This window comes from Leucopleurus acutus (genome assembly GCF_964270905.1).
Source record: "Leucopleurus acutus genome assembly, chromosome: 11".
Lineage (NCBI taxonomy): Eukaryota > Metazoa > Chordata > Mammalia > Artiodactyla > Delphinidae > Leucopleurus > Leucopleurus acutus.
The window spans coordinates 79499409-79518295 of NC_139152.1; the positions used below are offsets into that span (position 1 = coordinate 79499409).

At 36.4% G+C, this 18887-nt stretch overlaps 1 protein-coding gene across 1 annotated transcript in view; it reads left to right on the forward strand.

Annotated features, from left to right (window-relative positions):
* The window catches only part of CFAP54 (cilia and flagella associated protein 54), a gene marked incomplete at its 3' end in the record, with an annotated part of 303390 nt that overhangs the window by 107934 nt on the left and 176569 nt on the right, over positions 1-18887 (forward strand). Inside the window, exons 27-30 of the mRNA XM_082850839.1 lie at positions 6005-6133; positions 7762-7876; positions 9825-9914; positions 10592-10718. Coding sequence (XP_082706965.1) covers positions 6005-6133; positions 7762-7876; positions 9825-9914; positions 10592-10718 — 461 coding nt within the window. The remainder of the gene's footprint in view (positions 1-6004; positions 6134-7761; positions 7877-9824; positions 9915-10591; positions 10719-18887) is intronic.

Consider the following 18887-nt stretch of genomic DNA (forward strand, 5'->3'; position numbering starts at 1 on the left):
AACCAGGGCTCGAACCCGTGTCCCCTGCATTTGCAGGCAGATTCTTAACCACTGTGCCACCAGGGAATTCCCCACATATTGTATAACATTATTATTTTCTTTTGATGGAATATATGTATTTAGAGGTGACTCAGGAACATGTAGGCATGAGCTGATCTTTAAAGCACAGTAGGACTTCAAAATTGACAGGAAAGAAAAGCAAACAGAGGAATGACAGGGAGGAAAAAGGAACAGGAAAAAATGACAGGGACGAAAAATGGCTAATTCAGCGAAAGTAAGAAGAAGGAAAGTGAGATTGTACTTAAGATGGAAGGAATAAAACCAAGTACATTAATTACTTCCCTAAGCGTGAATGAACTCAGGAGACAGAGACTGTCAGATGGGCTGAAAAGGCAGATTCAAATGTGTATTATTTGAAGAAACACTTGTAAAACAAGATAACAAGCAATTTGAAAAATAAATAGACAAAGATATTGGGAAAATGCAAACAAAAATGAAGGAAGGGTGGCAGTTTTCGTATTTGAAAAAGCAGAATTCAGTGTCCAAAACATTAATCAGGACAGAGAGAGGCATTATGTAGTGTCCTTCCAATCGCTCCTGGATGGCACCTGGCACTTTCTGGTCTTAGGGCAGTCTCATTGTCAAGTATTAAAGATGAAGTCTGAATTAAAACAAAACTTGAATTGTTTACAACAGCAAATTAAAGGAGAAAAACAATTAGGTTATATGAAAAATGCTACAAAGGCGTTTGATAACACTCAGCAACTTTTCCTAATAAAACTTCTAAATAGGTTAGGAAGGGAAGGAAGTTATTGCATAATGATAAAGACATTTACCAAAAATTTTTAGCAAATATCATACTAAACAGCAAATTTTTGAAGCTGTTTCCTTAAAATCAGACACAGGAGATACTGACTCTTAATAATGTGATTCATTATTTGTAGAGATCTGGTCTGATGAAATAGATAAGGGTATGAAATAATTCTATAATATTAGAAAAGCATAATTTGTAATTGTAGAGGTCTAAAAAACCCATGAGAATCTAGTAAAAGATTACTAGAATTAAAAAGAATTTATAAAATGGTATAAGAATTTATAAGAAGTTAGAAAGTTATGTAAGACACTGATAAGTTGGGTTTTTTAAAATGTTTTTCTTATTTTTATTTTTAATATGAGTAGTAGCCAGTTAGAAATGGACAGGGGAAAATATACCACTTATAATACACACTATTTTAAACTTAACAAAATGTTAAAGAGCCTAAATAAATGTGAAATCTTACTGAAGGACACAAAATAAGATCTGCACATATGGCAGGCCACACCAAGTTCCTGAATAGGAAGGCTTACTGTCATAGCTATATAAATCTTTCCTAAAATAATATTTCCATGCATTGCAGTTTTAATCAGAATCCTAGTGAGGTTTCTTTGAAACTGATTAATGTTACTTAGAAATTCTCAGTAGGTATTAAAATTTACCAAGGCCACTTCAATAAAAAATGGTCTTAACAGAGTAACGGGCAAATAGATCAGTGGAATAAAATAGAGACTCCAGGAAGAGCTGGCTCTGGGTCTACAGGAAGAACTTAATATAAGACAAAGGTGGCATTTATATTCATTGAGAAAATGATAATTTATCAATAAAAGATGGTGATATAACCGACTCTTCATTTGAAAATAACGCCAGAGCGCTACCTCATACTGTAAACAAAAGGAAGTCCAGATGGATTTGAGGATATTTGGATTGCCTTGAAATCAGGGGAGACCTTTCTCAACAGGGCACAAAATTCAAAAGATACACACACAAAAATAGATAAATAGATGACACGATAATTTAAAAATACTTTTTTAAATGATAAGACACTATAGACAAAGCTTAAAGGCATTTATTTTTTAAAAATACAACAGTTGCAGGATTATTAACATTGATTGCCTCAGGCAGTAATCAATGAGAAAACAGGAAATAATTTCACAGTTTGGGAAAAGAAGGATCAGATTTATTTTTAATTATGGAGGATATGATTAAATATTTCAGTCACCTTAAAAAGTGGAACAGTGAACAAGTACCAGAGGATGAATGGCCATCTAATGAGGTCAGAGAGAAGCCATTCAAGGGTTTCAAACCTGGGAATGACGTAATGAGATTTGCATTTTAGAAAAAAGAAATTATTCTGGTTGCACAACAGCTAATAATTAGAGGGGGATAAGATCCGAGGCAGGAAGTGAGTTAGAAGGCGAGAGGTGATGAACTAAACTAGTGTGGAAAAAGTGAGAGATAGAATTGAAAGGATTCAAGAGTTATTTATGAGATAGAATTGAGTAGGGGGTGATCAAGGAGGGAGAGGGAAGAGTCCGCAGTAATCCAGCTATCTGGGCAGTTGGGTGAGTACAATGCAATTTGTTGAACCCTGGGTGGGAAAGGGGGAAAAGATAATGAGTTTTGAATATATTGAATTTGGGGGCATACAGGATATCCAGAGAGGTGGACATTATATAATTGGACCTATAGGCGTGAAGTTCAGGAGAGGCCAAACATATGTAAAGACAACGGAGTCATTAGTATACGGGCTCAACTGAAGCAACAGAGATAGATGGTATCACCCGGGTCAATGTGTAGAGTAAGAAAAGAAGAGAATTGTCTTAAGAATCTCAAGGGCGTTGTTAGTCCACGGGTCTCATCCGGCTTCCACTAGGCAAGAGGAAGAATTGGAAAGGTGATTAGTCCAAAGGTGTTTTATTATTCCTAACGCCTCCCCAACCTTAAGAATCTTTCTGGTGCTATTAGTTCTGTCATTGTCACAAGGGGGTAACTGTTGAAAGCAGGGGTCCCACACAATCCAAAGGACCCCTTTCCATTCCCACTGCTCAGTCACACACACACATCAATTAGTGTAATCCTGGGCTAAAAGGGCACCTTCCAAGGTTACTTTTCTTTAGAATATATTCATCTGCTTGGCCTCACCTCCCCCTTTCCCCCTGAACCCTTCCATCAATGAGTATTTCCAGGACAGGGGTGTCATTTTCAAATAAGAAAATACCGGGTTACACTGTCTTTCCAGGGCACTGGGCAGCTGTTCACCTTACATTTAAATAACTAACCGTGGCTGCTGCAGTGTTTCTTCCAGAACAAAGACACTTTATTCCAAGGCAGCTCATTGCTTGTAACTTGCCAATAGCAACTTCTCCTGCTAAAAACCAACTAAACAGCCAACCAACCAGCCAACCAAAAAACCAGTCCTGCTTACACAGGCACTCCGTATATGACCGTTAATGGGGAGGAGTCAGGAGAGGGAAGGGATAAGGATGGAGGAGAGGAGAGGTGGCCCCTAGACCAGGGTCCCAGCAGCGTGATCCAGGCATGTGTGGGGTCAGCTTGGACAGGACATCTGTCTCTCCTCTCTCACAGGAGGAGGATGGTTATCCTTACGCATGGGTGTGTAGGTGGGTTTGGGGACAGCAGATACGCCAGTTCCCCTGCACTGCTCTCTGGAAAGGAAGCAAGGTCATTTGCAGAGAGTGGGGAGGTGGAGAGTAAGGGTGGGCTCCAGAGATGTGAGATGTTTGTGTAACAGCCCCCGTGGGAGACAGGAGAGAGTACTGACCTAGAATAAGCAGGGTTTCCACCCAGCGTTTGGGGCCGCGTGGAGGCTGAGATCCTCCACGAAATTCGCATGCCTCCTCTCTCAGCTGCCTGTGGTTTTTCTCCCACAGCAGTTTGTGGCTGGCTCTGTATTTCTTGACCGCCACCCGTGACTCCAGCCCCTTTCCCCCGCCTGAGGAATCATTTTGAGATCCTCTGGACATTATTGTAGAAATGACCCTGAATGTTCTGGACATTTTCTTTGAAGTATATTGAATTGGCCAAAAAAGTTCGTTTGGGTTTTCTGTGAGGTGTTAACGCAAAACCCCAAAGAACTTTTTGGCCAACACGCTATATATTAATGTCAGGATTTGATGCTAGAGCTGGTTCTGTCCCAAATTGATACTCTGAGAATTGTCATTTCAGAAGTTTCCTCCAGCCTGACCAATAGACCCAGAAGCCTGACTACCCCTGAATCCCAGAATTGAGGCATTCATTTGATATAAACATATTTTTATAGAGATTTTCTCTTAGGACATGTAAAGCCCAATTAGTCAAACAGCCCTGTTTCTTTTCTCTGTTCTGTTTTAAAAATTGGTAATCTTTCCGGATGGTTCAATCTTTCTTCTTTAAGGAGCAGTATTTTTTTCTGAAAGCTGCCAGAATTCCAAATAAAGTACCACTTCTGAGACATGTCATCTTAAATATTTGATTATTTTCACATTGTTAAAAAATTTATTATGCCAAACATCTGGCACATTTAAAAAATTTCTATTCACCATTTGGTATGTTAAGTAGAATTGGTTCTCTGTTTTTCTTTTGTTTGGAAAAATTCATTCTCATTTAGTATTTTCCACTGGCATGTTAAAATTCATTCTCATTTAGTATTTTCCACTGGCATTGTTAAAAAATTTATTATGCCAAACACCTGGCACATTTAAAAATTTTCTATTCACCATTTGGTATGTTAAGTAGAATTGGCTCTCTGTTTTTCTTTTGTTTGGAAAAATTCATTCTCATTTGAGTATTTTCCACTGGCATGTTAAAACAAGGAGAAAAGATTGCACAGTGCTGTATAAACCAAATATGTTGGAAAGCAAAGGTGAATGGGGAGCAAATGTTAGCTCACTTCTGTTTTCTGATAACAAAACTTGTTCCCTCTCTTATCAGTTTTACAATGAGATTGGACAGTTTTGCCTAGCATTCAAAGCCCTGCTTGACCTAACCCCACCTACCTTGGCAAAATTTGTTTCACTGTTTTCCTTTCCACATTCTGTCCCACAGTCAACATTAGTTTAACACCATTGCCCTGGTCCTACAGAAATATTTCCAGTTCTTAGCATTTGCATTAGGTAGGTCTTATGAGCTTCAAGCAGCCACTCACTGTTTTTCAGCCATCTTATATATTCTTTCCCTGCCTGGGAAGTAATAGTTGTTACTTATCTTATATACTAACCTATTCAGCTTAACAGAATACACCTACAGATAAATTCATACAAACTTATTTATACCCTGAGAGTATTGTCCTGGGGATTCACGGTGAATACATCCCTTTTATGGGCTCTTTCACTAGAGCAGGGTCTATGCAAATCAGATTGCTGGCCAGGGAAGCTTTCCTGGAGTTACTGCTAGGGCCCAGGGTTTAACGACCAAGTAACGCTATATAAATCAGGTGGGAAAGCTGTTCTGGGAAAGGCCTCAGCTGTAGGAAGGCATGAAGTCCTGATACCATGGTGACTAGCAGGATTTATACTTGGCTTAATATTTTGTAAGCTTAAAGTGCAAGGAGATGAATAGTGGAAGATGACACTGGAGAGGTAGGTAAGGGCCAGGCTAGAGGAGGCCAGATAACAGTTCGTAACCAGGAGCGTGGACGAGAGTGGCAGAGCGGGCCCCTTCTCCTGAGTCAGTGTGTGCTTCCCCTACGGCTCATGGAGAACCTGCCAAAACCAGCTGACCTCCAGCCTAGTTTACTGCCAGAATGTCATGTAAATCATTTACTGCTATAAATGCCCCCAAGACATCATGAGGTCAGTAATTGTGCCATTTCACAAAGAAGACAACTCAAGACAAGAAGTGGTGGTTATGTGACCTTTAAGAATGATTTTGTTTTAGCATGGATCTTTTAAGTGGAAATGTTTTTTCATAGTTAACTTACTGTACCAAAAGAGGTATGGCTGTATGTCCCAGAGATATGGAGAATTCATTACTGATGAGATTCCTGGTTTTGTCCTTTATTTAAAATAGTGAAATCATGCAGTTTTAATTCTAGGGAAATATGATCTGGAGGTAAGCTTACAGTTTTCTTAACAGAAACAGGGGAGTTATATCCAAAACATGAGACTTTTGAATTTATGGAAGATGATACATGACTCTTGAAAATAGACTTGTTTCCAACAGAGAAAATTAATAAATATTTTAAATTAGATTCTGCGTTCATGGAAGGAATATGACCTGGCAGTAATGATTATAAATTATGGAAAAAAGATGTTGGACATCACATCAGGGTGCAAATCTCTGTTTGGTGTTACTGACCAAGAAGAAATGCCAGAGGAGGTAATTGTTCTTTGTGTTTCATCTTTAAAGGTATATTTAGCTGAATTTTCTAAGAGGTCATGTAGTATTAGTGAACATGTTAGAAAATTGATCAATTTTTAATTTGTTGTATTTACATAAAAGAAAGCGAATATGTGAAGAGCTTTTTTTCCTTTTAATTATTATCAAGAAAATGAAAAGGTATCCGTGCTAGAATACTTAATAGCCCCCGTCACACGTACTGATGATCAGTTAGGTGTTGATAGAGAGCTTCCTACACCCAGTTGGGCATTGGACTGAAAGCCCTCTACAGTCTCTCCCAGACTGAAGATTTTTATTATTCTGAGTGGGTCACTGGATGCAGTAAATACACGTCAGAGCTTTTCACTCTGTTCAAAGTAGATTTCCTAAACTCCCTGTGACACCTCAGTTGTCTCCTTTATGAGGCTGGTAATGTTAGAGACAACTTTTTAATATCTGCCTCCCAAGCATGGGTCTTACTAGAATCTTATTGTATTGCCTTTTCTTGAAACTATGTGGTTAAATGATTTTGTAGATCAAATTTTGAAGTACTGCTTAGTTTATCAGGTTTCTGAGGAGCATCAGGAGCTACAGTACTTGACGCCCCTTCTGTGACTGGGGCCAGGGTAGAAACTGTTACCCCCAAGCCTGTTTCAGTTGGAGTAGCTCCATTTCTCTCTCTATTATATGCTGCAAAAGCTTAAAAAAACCCCACTGGATGAATATTTTTAGCCATACTACATTTGTTGGGGGGAGGGTTGTCTAGAGAAGGTTTTGATTAAGCTGAAAGCAACTTGAGTGGTTTTTTTCACCAAGTGTTGTCCACTCAAGAGTCCGTCAGCCAGACCCTTTATGTCACCCAGGCCTTGACTCAGGGCTCTGTCCCTTCACATCATGGTAGGACAGGACCCCTTGCCCCTTTCCTTGGAGCCTCTAGTCCAGCAGAGGGTTGTGATACTTCTTTCGTAGGGACTGAGAACCTAATACCTACTTTATGGGAATCAGAAGTCATTACAACCATTCAGGGTCCCTTTAAGCCTAAAAGAGCTTGGGAGGTCTATTTTTTTTGGAGAAGAGGAGACATTAACCAGTCCATTCTCAGGCTCAGACAGATGAAAGCATGGTGGGGAGCCTGAGCTCATACCTGCCAACTCTTAGTCCACTAATTGCTGATCCTGTTATGTGCAATGAAAGGCAAAGCAGCAAAAGCAATTAGCTTCCTTGTAAAGAAGCTCCCTCTGGGAAAAAGAAAGGAAAAAAAGGAAAAAGGGATACATTTCTGAGAGCATTTTCTTTTGAGGATTTTTAGAGATATACCCTCAACTGCTCTCAGAATGTTGTGTGTATTGGGGGGAGCTGTTTAGGGGAGCAGAAGTTACTAGGAAAAAGGGAGAGGGAAGAGAAGAAATATTTTGGTTAACATCCATAAAACACTTAGTACTGTGTCTGGCATTTAGTTAGGCTGCAATGGCTTATTATTAATTATTAGTTAATTATTAATACATTTTACCATGTAGATTCATAGTTTGGTCTACCAAGTATGAAACATAATTTAAAGAATATTATTTGAAAATGACAATTCTTGAAACATGTTGAAGTACGTTCTGACATTTAACCAATGTTTCTAGGGTTCTTCCAAGAAGTCTTCCAAGACTAAGAAGCCACAACAGATATTATTACCTGAAAAAATAAATGAACATCTGGGTTTATTGGAGACACACCTACTCAAACTGACAAAGCAATGTAGTGTTTTTTTTTTCTTTCTGTATAATTCTGTTTAGCATTTTGCCGTTTAAAATAGAAAATATTCTGTTAAAAGGCTTAGGATGAGATTAGCATTTGGTAAACCCTTTAAGGTTTATGCAGTGCTTTTACACTGTGTCATTAATCCTAACAATACGTTGTTAATAAGGGATTGCTAACCACTTTTTACAGATGTGGCTCATAAAGATTAAGTGATTTATTTAGCATTACATAGCTGACTTGGATTTGAGCCTAAATCTTCTCATCCTAAAGCAGGGTTTCTCAGCTTCAACACTATTGCCAATTTTGGCCAGATAATACTTTGCTGTGGGGGACTGTCCTAGGCATTGTGCATGTGGAGTGACATCCCTGGCCTTTGTCCAGAGATGCATAGCACACCATTCTCCCTGCATTCTCCCCAGCTGTGACAACCAACTGTGAGGCAAATGTTGGCAAATATATTGTGGAAGGGGGACACAAAATTGAGAATCACTGCTCTAAAGACAAGAATGTAACTGAGAAATAAAGTGATGGCATGACGGGTGTTATGTACGAGTGATTTGAACCATGGTTTACTCAAGTGAGATGGACTCAAGTGAGTCATTGTGCTGTATAGTAATTTAATAATAGACCAAAATGTTAACACAGTGATTGGAGTTTGAGAGATTGCAGTTTGGAAATCTGATTATGATATTAATTTAGTTTCTGGTGATGACAACTATTATTACATTTTTAAGAAGCAGGACTTCAAACCTTCTAGAAGAACAAAAGAGTACCTACATTTATCTCATTAGGAGGCTCCACTTTCGGCCCCTTGGTCTGTTGGGAAGTAACTAAACTTGTAGAGTTCTGTGACCCCACCTCACCTCTCTACTTTGTGCCTCAGTGATATCTGGGTGGTCTTACTGTTTCAGAATTCCCTGACTTGGATCTCTCATTTTATTTCAGTACACTCCATGTCTGTTTCAAGCTGAATTTATGAAATGAACCCAATGCTGTGTTATTCACATAACCAGTAAACCTAGTTTGGGGAAAGCTGTAATTGTCTGGGTACATATAAAAATGTATAATTTCTTAAAATGTAAAGTGTTCTGGAAATGTGAATTACTTATTTTCACATTATCAACACCCCCAAACACATTTTAACATTTTACTAAGAAGCACAATATAATGTTACTAGCTAAACAGTAGATTCAGTAACAAAACAATAATAAAAATAATAGTTTTGTACAGTGCTTTCTGTGTGCGAGGAACTATTTTAAGTGTTTCATGCATATGAAAACTTATATAACCCTTATATAACAACCATATGAAATAGGTACTGTTATTATCCCCATTTTAAAGATAAGGAAATTGAGGCACAGAGAAGGTGAGTAACTTCCCAAGTTCTCATAACTAAAAAGTGTCAGACTTAGGGACTTCCTTGGAGGTCCAATGGTTAAGACTCCATGCTCCCAGTGGATTTGATCCCTGGTGGGGGAACTAAGATCCCGCATCCTGCATGCCGTGCGGCCTAAAAAAGAAAGTGTCAGACTTAGAATCTGAACCCAGGCATCCTGGCTCTAGGGGCTGTCCTGTTCATTATTCTATACTTTACTGTCTTTTAAAGATTTTTTTATAAAAATGGAGTTCATATAATTGGTAGGTTTCTGAACCTGGTATTTGTTGATACAAAATAGCTGTTGAATAAGAAAGACTCATGCCTTGGAAACTCTTCCCCTATTTGGTGGTAGACTGCTTGGCCTTTAGGGGGGGAAAAAAATGAAAGGAAAATAATTAAGGTTATTGGATTTTTTAATCTCCAAAATATGATATAATTGATATTTTAAGGCACATAATTTAGAATGTATACTTGGGTATTTTCCTGTTTTTCATCCCCAGCAAAGAATTTTCATTTTTGCTTATTGATGTTAAACAGAACCAACAACTTAATTCCTTTTAACCTTAGATGTTACAACTGAACTCTCAGGAGCAGAGGATCCCATATTTCTTTACCCTATAGTTTTAAATTGGTCGGTCAAAGGTGCTGTGGAAGAAGGTAGGTGACCTAAACGTACATATGTTGTTCACTCACCTTACTTTTGAATATCTTTTATTCTGTGGATTCTGTTGTTTTTTACTTAAAGGTTTCACTTGTTCTAGGCAGAATATTTCAGGTTCTTACCCATTCAGAATAAGGCAGGCTCTCGATTGCCGAGTAATGAAAGAGACCAAAATAGGTACCTGATTTAAAGTCTGGAAAGACGGAACCTTGATGGTGGCTTATTTTGGCAGTAAATGGTGTTATTATGAAGCTTACAAAAACTAGGGAATTGAAAAATGTGTTAGTGATCTTTAAGCTTAGCTATGAAGAAATAGCAGCATTATTGCTTATCTCAGAGTGAAATATAATAAAAATTAGGATAACTAGTTATTCTGGCAACTATCAGCAGTTTTTTTCCCACCTAGTCATATGTTAGAGGTAACTTTTAGGAAATCTTACAACACCAAGCTGTTTGAAAAATAAATGAAATTTAGACCGTAAAGGAATATTTGATTTTAGAAAACCAATAGTTTCACCACATTTACTCCTATACATTTTTTAAAAGTGAGAAATCTAAAAAGTAGGTTAATAAACTCATCTGTTACAACAAAATGACTGATAGCAATAGTAACCTTTCAATGACAATGACCAAGTGTATTGGAGATTATATATGAACCTTCTTGTTTTCGCAGTTATGAAATTTAAACAGAGACCTAGATTCCTGGAATTCTTTACACAAGTTATGCAAAAATGTATGAATGATGAAAACTTTCAACTTATGGTGGAGATAACAAATCCTGTCTATGACTTCTTGCAAAGGTATTTGTAATATCTGTTTTATTAGCATTAACAACTTTAAAAAAATGAGTAAAATTGTTCCTTAAAGATATATAAAGTGGACGCAAAAGAGAGTGGGGTACATGCAGTTAAAACAGCCATCTGGGAGGTGGTGAGTATTTATGTCTGTGTAAATAAATAAATAAAAATATTCGTACAGCTGAACTAAGGAATAATAGAGCATGTTTATATTTATAGCAGGAAATAAATTAGGCCTTTTGCTATTGAGTCAGTTTGGATGATAGCATCTCTAGGCTATCAGCATCTCTCGCACAGACTTTTGGGTCCACTTATTTATTTATCTAATTAATTTTTCATCCAGTTTTATTTAGGTATAACGGACATATAACACTGTATAAGTTTTAAGGTGTACAGCATAATGATTTGATTTACATATATCATGAAATGATTACCACAGTGGGCTTAGTGAACATTTATCATCTCATATAAATGCAACATTAAAGAAGTGGAAAAAATTTTTTTCTTCCTTATGATGAGAATTCTTAAGATTTACTCTTAACAAGCTTTATTTATAACATACAGCAGTGTTAATTATCTTTATCTTGTTGTACATTACATCCCTAGTTCTTATTTATCTTACAACTGGAAGTTTGTGCCTTTTGATTATTTTCAGTAATTCTCTCTCCCCCCACCCCCTCCCTTTGATGTAGTCCCATTTGTTTACTTTTGCTTTTGTTTCCCTTGCCTGAGGAGACATATCCAAAAAAAACTGCTAAGACCAATGTCAGAGAGTATACTGCCTATGTTTTCTTCTAGAAGTTTTATGGTTTCAGGTCTTACCTTTAAGTCGTTAATCCATTTTGAGCTTATTTTTGTATGTAGTGTGGTTTTTTTTTTTTTTAACATCTTTATTGGGGTATAATTGCTTTACAATGGTGTGTTAGTTTCTGCTTTATAACAAAGTGAATCAGTTATACATATACATATGTTCCCATTGTAGTGTGGTTTTGAGGTCCAGTTTCTAATTCTCTACAGTAGCAAGCAGAGCCATTCTTTGCAGTTCCCATATATGTGTGTGAACGGGGAGTTCCTTAAAAATAGAAGTAGTAAAACTTAAAGTTAACCCTCTTATTCTCTAAGCCTGAATGGCTCTCTCTGCCCACAAAGAAAATTGTTGTGTTCTGTGCCAGTTATGAGAGATGCCAAGTGAATCCAGCTTTTCTTCCAATAATTGGGTTTTAATTTCAACACTGGACATAGGTCTGTCTATCTCATTCTAGGAAAAGAAAACATCAATGACACAAGATCTATTTTAAAAATGACGGCAGAAGAGAAACATTCTCATAAAAACCTACGGGAAAATATTCTTCCTAAAATAGGCACTACATTTATTAGAACAAAAACTTGGAATATATGTGCTTCATGTTTTCAAACGATGAAATTGCTTCTACTAAGCAGGCCATGGTAATGAGAGAACTGGCCAGAATTAGAAAGTCCCAGAAAATTAAATAAACCATAGCTAAAATGAGATGTTTGGAATCTGTAAATAATATTCTTGATACCAAAGAAAATCAGAATGCACTTTCAGTGAGCAGTAAAATTTGGAGGACTGACCGTGGAGGTCCAATGGAAGAATAATAGATATTCTGAAAGAGGAAAACAGAATAAGTGGTTTAGACCAGTGGTATAATAAAATATGTGAGTTTGGAGATTGAGCAGTATAACTGAGTTCAAGCCAAAGGTAATGATTTCAGTTTTTAAGGCTGAGCAGATGTTTTAGGATGTTCTTCTCCAAGTCAAGGAATATAGGGGAGGGGCAGATGCAACACCTTGATTTCTACTTTGATAGCAATATCTATTTTCTTTTTATGTTTGTATGCATGACATATCTTTGCACAAAGAAAAAAATTTTTTATACTTCAACAGACAAATATGCAGCAGTATTTTCTTCCAATTTTATAGTTTCATGGTTTAGATTTAATATTTTAATCCATATGGAATTTCTTTTGGTGTAGGGTTTAGATTAAAAATCAGGGTTTTTTCCTGTAAAAATTTTAATCAACTGTCTTGGTAACATTTAAAGAGTAATCTCTTTGTTACTTATTATTATTTTTTTTTGCGGTACACGGGCCTCTCACTGTTGTGGCCTCTCCCGTTGCGGAGCACAGGCTCCAGACACGCAGGCTCAGCGGCCATGGCTCACGGGTACAGCTGCTCCGCGGCATGTGGGATCTTCCCGGACTGGGGCACGAACCCGTGTCCCCTGCATCGGCAGGCGGACTCTCAACTGCTGTGCCACCAGGGAAGCCCACGTTACTTATTTTTAATGCTACTTTTTCACACTGGTGATTCTACTAATAATGCTTATAAATCACAATGAAGATATTTCATGAATTTTCATGTTCTACATAAAAAAAATCAAAATATATGGGAATAACTGCTAAAAAGACAAAGCTAATTTGATAGAAACATAGTAATATTAAGAGTTTAATGTACTACTTTAAAAAGAAAGAAATAAAAAGGACACAGAAAATGTACATAATATAACTAATAAGATTAATTTAATATATATAGCCAATTGAGACTAAATACCCTTTAAAGCACTTATTTAATTTAAAAATGTAATATTTAAGCTGCAAAATAAAGCTCAATATATCACCTAGACTAAAATTTGTAAGGACCACATTCTCTTACAGTACAATAAAACTGAAATTTTGTAACAAAATAAATTGCTGGCATATATAATTATATAATTTTATAACAATAAATTACTGCCATATATAATTGTATATAATTATAGTATATAAAAAAGAAATTTAAAACTATAGAGCGTTTTGAAAATCATGCTAATGAGAAGCCCACATATCAAATGTACTCAAAGCAGCAGTTAAAGACAAATTTTAGCTTTAGAAGCTCCTGTTACTTACTAAATGAGAAAAATAAAATCAAATGAACTTTGATTGGGCTTGAGAAATTGGAAAAATAACAAAATAAATCTAAGAAAGCAGAAAGAAGAAATAAATAAAAGTTGGAATTAATTTTAAGTTGGTTTTAAAATAGTCCAATTGGCTAGGGTTAGTTCTTTGAATATATGAATAAATGAGGTAATTTTCTGGCCAGCAAAATAAGAAAAAGTGAAATGTAAGTAATCCAAAGAGAAAATAGTCATAAATTTGGAAGTTGTTAAATATTAGATAACAGTATATGTAGTTTAATATGAATAAATTTGAAAATCTAATCTGAAGTCATGATTATCTGGAAAATTTTAAATTATAAGAATTTATTGAAGCAGTAAAAAAATTTGGAAAGCTCAAAAACTTTTTAAGCCTAGTTCCTTCATAGGAACAAATAATTTTGTTTTACATAAAGCTACTTCAGAGCATGGTTATAGTTTCCTAGTAAATTTATCACAGCAGGCTCTGATAACAGTTTTGTAAAAAGAGAATAAAAAAATAGAAAATTAGAGATCAACTTTATTTAGAAGTATATAGAATAAAAATAAAACACTAGCTTATAAATTTAGCAGTGAGAATATAGATTTTGTTCTCAATATAAATATAGTAGGAAATCTAAATATAATTATCATTAGTAGTCCAAGGAGTCTTTTATAGGTGCTAAAAAGTCATGTGGTGATGTTCAGCAGCAATTCCTGGCAAATTAGGATTAAAAGATTTTCTGTTAAAATATGCAGTACAACAAAGAAACCTGTTATTCCTTCTATCATTTAAAATTGTTCTGAAAGTTCTTGGCAGCACATTAAAATAAGAAATAGAAATTAGGATTAGAATTTATGTGATTATCACATAATACATAAATGTTTATCTCAAAAATGTTTATCAAGTGAAATCCACAGTGAAGTACTCTGAAAATAGAGAGGAAAGATTGATATCTGCAAATAATTATTATTTTTTTTAACTTAAGTTAATTAACTGAAAACTATCAGAGTTAATAATAGAATTCCATAGGATGGGTAGATGCAAAATCAACGCCTTGCTGTATCAACTAGAAAATATAATGGAAAAATGATCCCATTTCTGTGAACTACAGGATTAAGTTTATCAGGAATTGTGAGGGGATTTAGGCTAATATAAAGAAGACCAAACATCTTTACTAAGAGGTATGAAAAAAAATGACTTGAATAAATGGAGAGACATAGTACATTACTTGATAAGCAGATGGAATATTGTGAAGATTTCTGTTATTCTCAAATTAATTTGTTGGTTTAATGCAATTCCAGTCAGATTAGTTTGTATGGAATGGGCTAGAGTAATGAAAAATATTTTAAAAATAAAAAAGCATGAATGAGAGCCTTGTGCTGTCAGATAAAGAATAACAGATTTGTGTTTGTGAAATAATAGGCTGACAGTCATTGGAACTCAATGTTTTGGGTCAGAAGCAGGCAGTGATATAGGTAATCAAAACAATAAGTCATGAAATCAAAGATCAATAATGATGATTACATAAAAATTTAGAAGTACTATTTTTCATAATACACCATAAACAAAATAAAAAGCAGTCGGAACTAGGAGGAAGCAGTCTATGAAGAGGTTGAGGAGTGGAGGAGTTTATTCAGTGGATGAGAGTTCTGCAGAGCATGGAGGAGAATGCTGAGAGGGCTGGGAAGATGGTGGCCCAAGTGTACACCCATGACCTCCTCTCCTTCCCACCTGTTTCTGGAATAGCAGCAATAAAAGCATTCTGGTGGGGTGGGAGAGAGAGGAGGTAGAGAAGAGACAAGCTGGTTGGAAAACAGCAGGCAACTAAGTTGTGTCAGGATGCAATTAGCAGAGCAGAGGATAGATTCCCAAGTCCCCGGTGATCAGTGGTCCAAGCTTTGTAGTTCAGGCAGACAAAACATTTGCCAAAATGAATGCCAACTAACTGAGAGACTCTTGGAATTGCTGCAGCTTGGCTGGAGTCCCAACCAAGCACAGGATCCAGGATCATCTTTATCAAAATCGAAGTGAGAGGCTGACCACTACTGGGACCAAAATGAGTTTGGGACCCCAGCCCCTGGAACTAGCTACCAGATTCACCTGGTCATTTCCTTCACCTTGTGTTAATATGACTTTACATTTTATTTAATTTAAGCTTTTGGATCCCATTTATCATGTTATAGCAGGGTGGTGTTGTACCTAGCAAGTACTTACCAGAGGAAATATAGATTTTAGGAAATATATGAATTTCAAGGAAAATAGGTAGTAAGTACCAATAGAGGGAGGGATAATAAGCGACCTTACAGTATTCGGAGAAGGGGACAGGTTACCACAGAGGTCGATGGCAGATTAAAAAAAACAAGGTTGAGAATCCTTACAGGTGATTGGGGGGAAGGGAGAACATTTAGTACTGTCCGCCCTTGGCATCCACTCTGCATCCAGGCATTCAGCCAACCATGGATCGGAAATATTCGAAAAAAAAGTTCCAAAAAGTAAAACTTGAATTTGCTGCACTCCCGTCAACTATGTACATAGCATTTACATTGTATTTACAACTATTTATATAGAATTTACATTGTATTTAATTTATTTATTCCAAAGAAATTCAGGCTAAATGCTTTCATGATTAAAAGGTATCATTCTTTTTTTTAAATATCTTTATTGGAGTATAATTTCTTTACAATGTTGTGTTAGTTTCTGCTGTATAACAAACTGAATCAGCTATATGTATGCATATATCCCCATATACCCTCCCTCTTGCATCTCCCTTCCACCCTCCTTATCTTATCCCTCTAGGTGGTCACAGAGCAGGGAGCTGATCTCCCTGTGCTATGTGCTGCTTCCCATCAGCTATCTCTTTTACATTTGGTAGTGTATATATGTCCATGCCACTCTCTCACTTCATCCCAGCTTACCCTTCCTCCTCCCCATGTCCTCAAGTCCATTCTCTATGTCTACATCTTTATTCCTGTTCTCCACTTAGGTTCTTCAGAACCTTTTTTTTTTTAATTTTAGATTTCATATATATGTATTAGCATACAGTGTTTGTTTTTCTCTTTCTGATTTACTTCACTCTGTATGACAGACTCAAGATCCATCCACCTCACTACAAATAACTTCGTTTCTTTTTATGGCTGAGTAATATCCCATTGTATATATGTGCCACATCTTCTTTAGCCATTCATCTGTCGATGGACACTTAGGTTGCTTCCATGTCCTGGCTGTTCTAAATAGTGCTGCAGTGAACACTGTGGTACATGATTCTTTTTGAATTATGTTTTTCTCAGGGTATATGCCCGGTAGTGGGATTGCTGGGTCATACGGTAGTTCTATTTTTAGATTTTTAAGGAACCTCCATACTGTTCTCCGTAGTAGCTGTAACAATTTACATTCCTACCAACAGTGCAAGAGGGTTCCCTTTTCTCCACACCCTCTCCAGCATTTATCGTTTGTAGATTTATTGATGATGGCCAATCTGACCAGTGTGAGATGATACCTCATTGTAGTTTTGATTTGCATTTCTCTAATGATTAGTGATGTTGAGTATCCTTTCATGTGTTTGTTAGCAATCTGTATATCTTCTTTAGAGAAACGTCTGTTTAGGTCTTTTGCCCATTTTTGGATTGGGTTTTTGTTTTTTTTGATATTGAGCTGCATGGGCTGCTTGTATATTCTGGAGATTAATCCTTTGTCAGTTACTTCATTGGCAAATGTTTTCTCCCATTTGGAAGGTTATCTTTTCACCTTGTTTATGGTTTCCTTTGATGTGCAAAAGCTTTTAAGTTTCATTAGGTCCCATTTGTTTATTACTGTTTCTATTTCCATTTCTCTAGGAGGTGGGTCAAAAAGGATCTTGCTGTGATGTATGTCATAGAGTGTTCTGCCTATGTTTTCCTCTAAGAGTTTTATAGTGTCTGGCCTTACATTTAGGTCTTTAATCCATTTTGAGTTTATTTTTGTGTATGGAGTTAGGGAGTGTTCTAATTTCATTCTTTTACATGTAGCTGTCCAGTTTTCCCAGCACCACTTATTGAAGAGGCTGTCTTTTCTCTCTTGTATATTCTTGCCTCCTTTATCAAAGATAAGGTGACCATATGTGCATGGGTTTATCTCTGGGCTTTCTATCCTGTTCCATTGATCTATATTTCTCTTTCTGTGCCAGTACCATACTGTCTTGATTACGGTAGCTTTGAAGTATAGTCTGAAGTCCAGGAGCCTGATTGCTCCAGCTCTGTTTTTCTTTCTCAAGATTGCTTTGGCTGTTCGGGGTCTTTTGTGTTTCCATACAAATTGTGAAATTTTTTGTTCTAATTCTGTGAAAAATGCCATTGGTAGTTTGATAGGGATGGCCCTGAATCTGTAGATTGCTTTGGGTAGTATAGTCATTTTCACAACATTGATTCTTCCAATCCAAGAACATGTATCATCTGTTTGTATCATCTTTAATTTCTTTAATCAGTGTCTTAACAGTTTTCTGCATACAGGTCTTTTGTCTCCTTAGGTAGGTTTATTCCTAGATACTTTATTCTTTTTGTTGCAATGGTAAATGAGAGAGTTTCCTTAATTTCCCTTTCAGATTTTTCATCATTAGTGTATAGGAATGCCAGAGATTTCTGTGCATTAATTTTGTATCCTGCTACTTTACCAAATTCATTGATTAGCTCTAGTAGTTTTCTGGTAGCATCTTTAGGATTCCCTATGTGTAGTGTCATGTAATCTGCAAACAGTGACAGCTTTACTTCATCTTTTCCAATTTGGATTCCTTTTATTTCTTTTTCTTCTGTGACTGCTGTGGCTAAAACTTCCAAAACTATGTTTAATAATAGTGGTGAGAGTGGGCAATATTGTCTTGTTCCTGATCTTAGTGGAAATGGTTTCAGTTTTTCACCATTGAGAATGATATTGGCTGTGGGTTTGTCATACATGGCCTTATTATGTTGAGGTAAGTTCCCTCTATGCCTACTTTCTGTGGGGTTTTTATCGTAAATGGGTGTTGAATTTTGTCAAAAGCCTTTTCTGTATCTATTGAGATTATCATATGGTTTTTCTCCTTCAATTTGTTAATATGGTGTATCACATCCATTGATTTGCATATATTGAAGAATCCTTGCATTCCTGGGATTAATCCTGTTTGATCATGGTGTATGATCCTTTTAATGTACTGTTGGATTCTGTTTGCTAGTATTTTGAGGATTTTTGCATCTATGTTTATCAGTGATATTGGCCTGTAGTTTCATTTTTTTGTGACACCTTT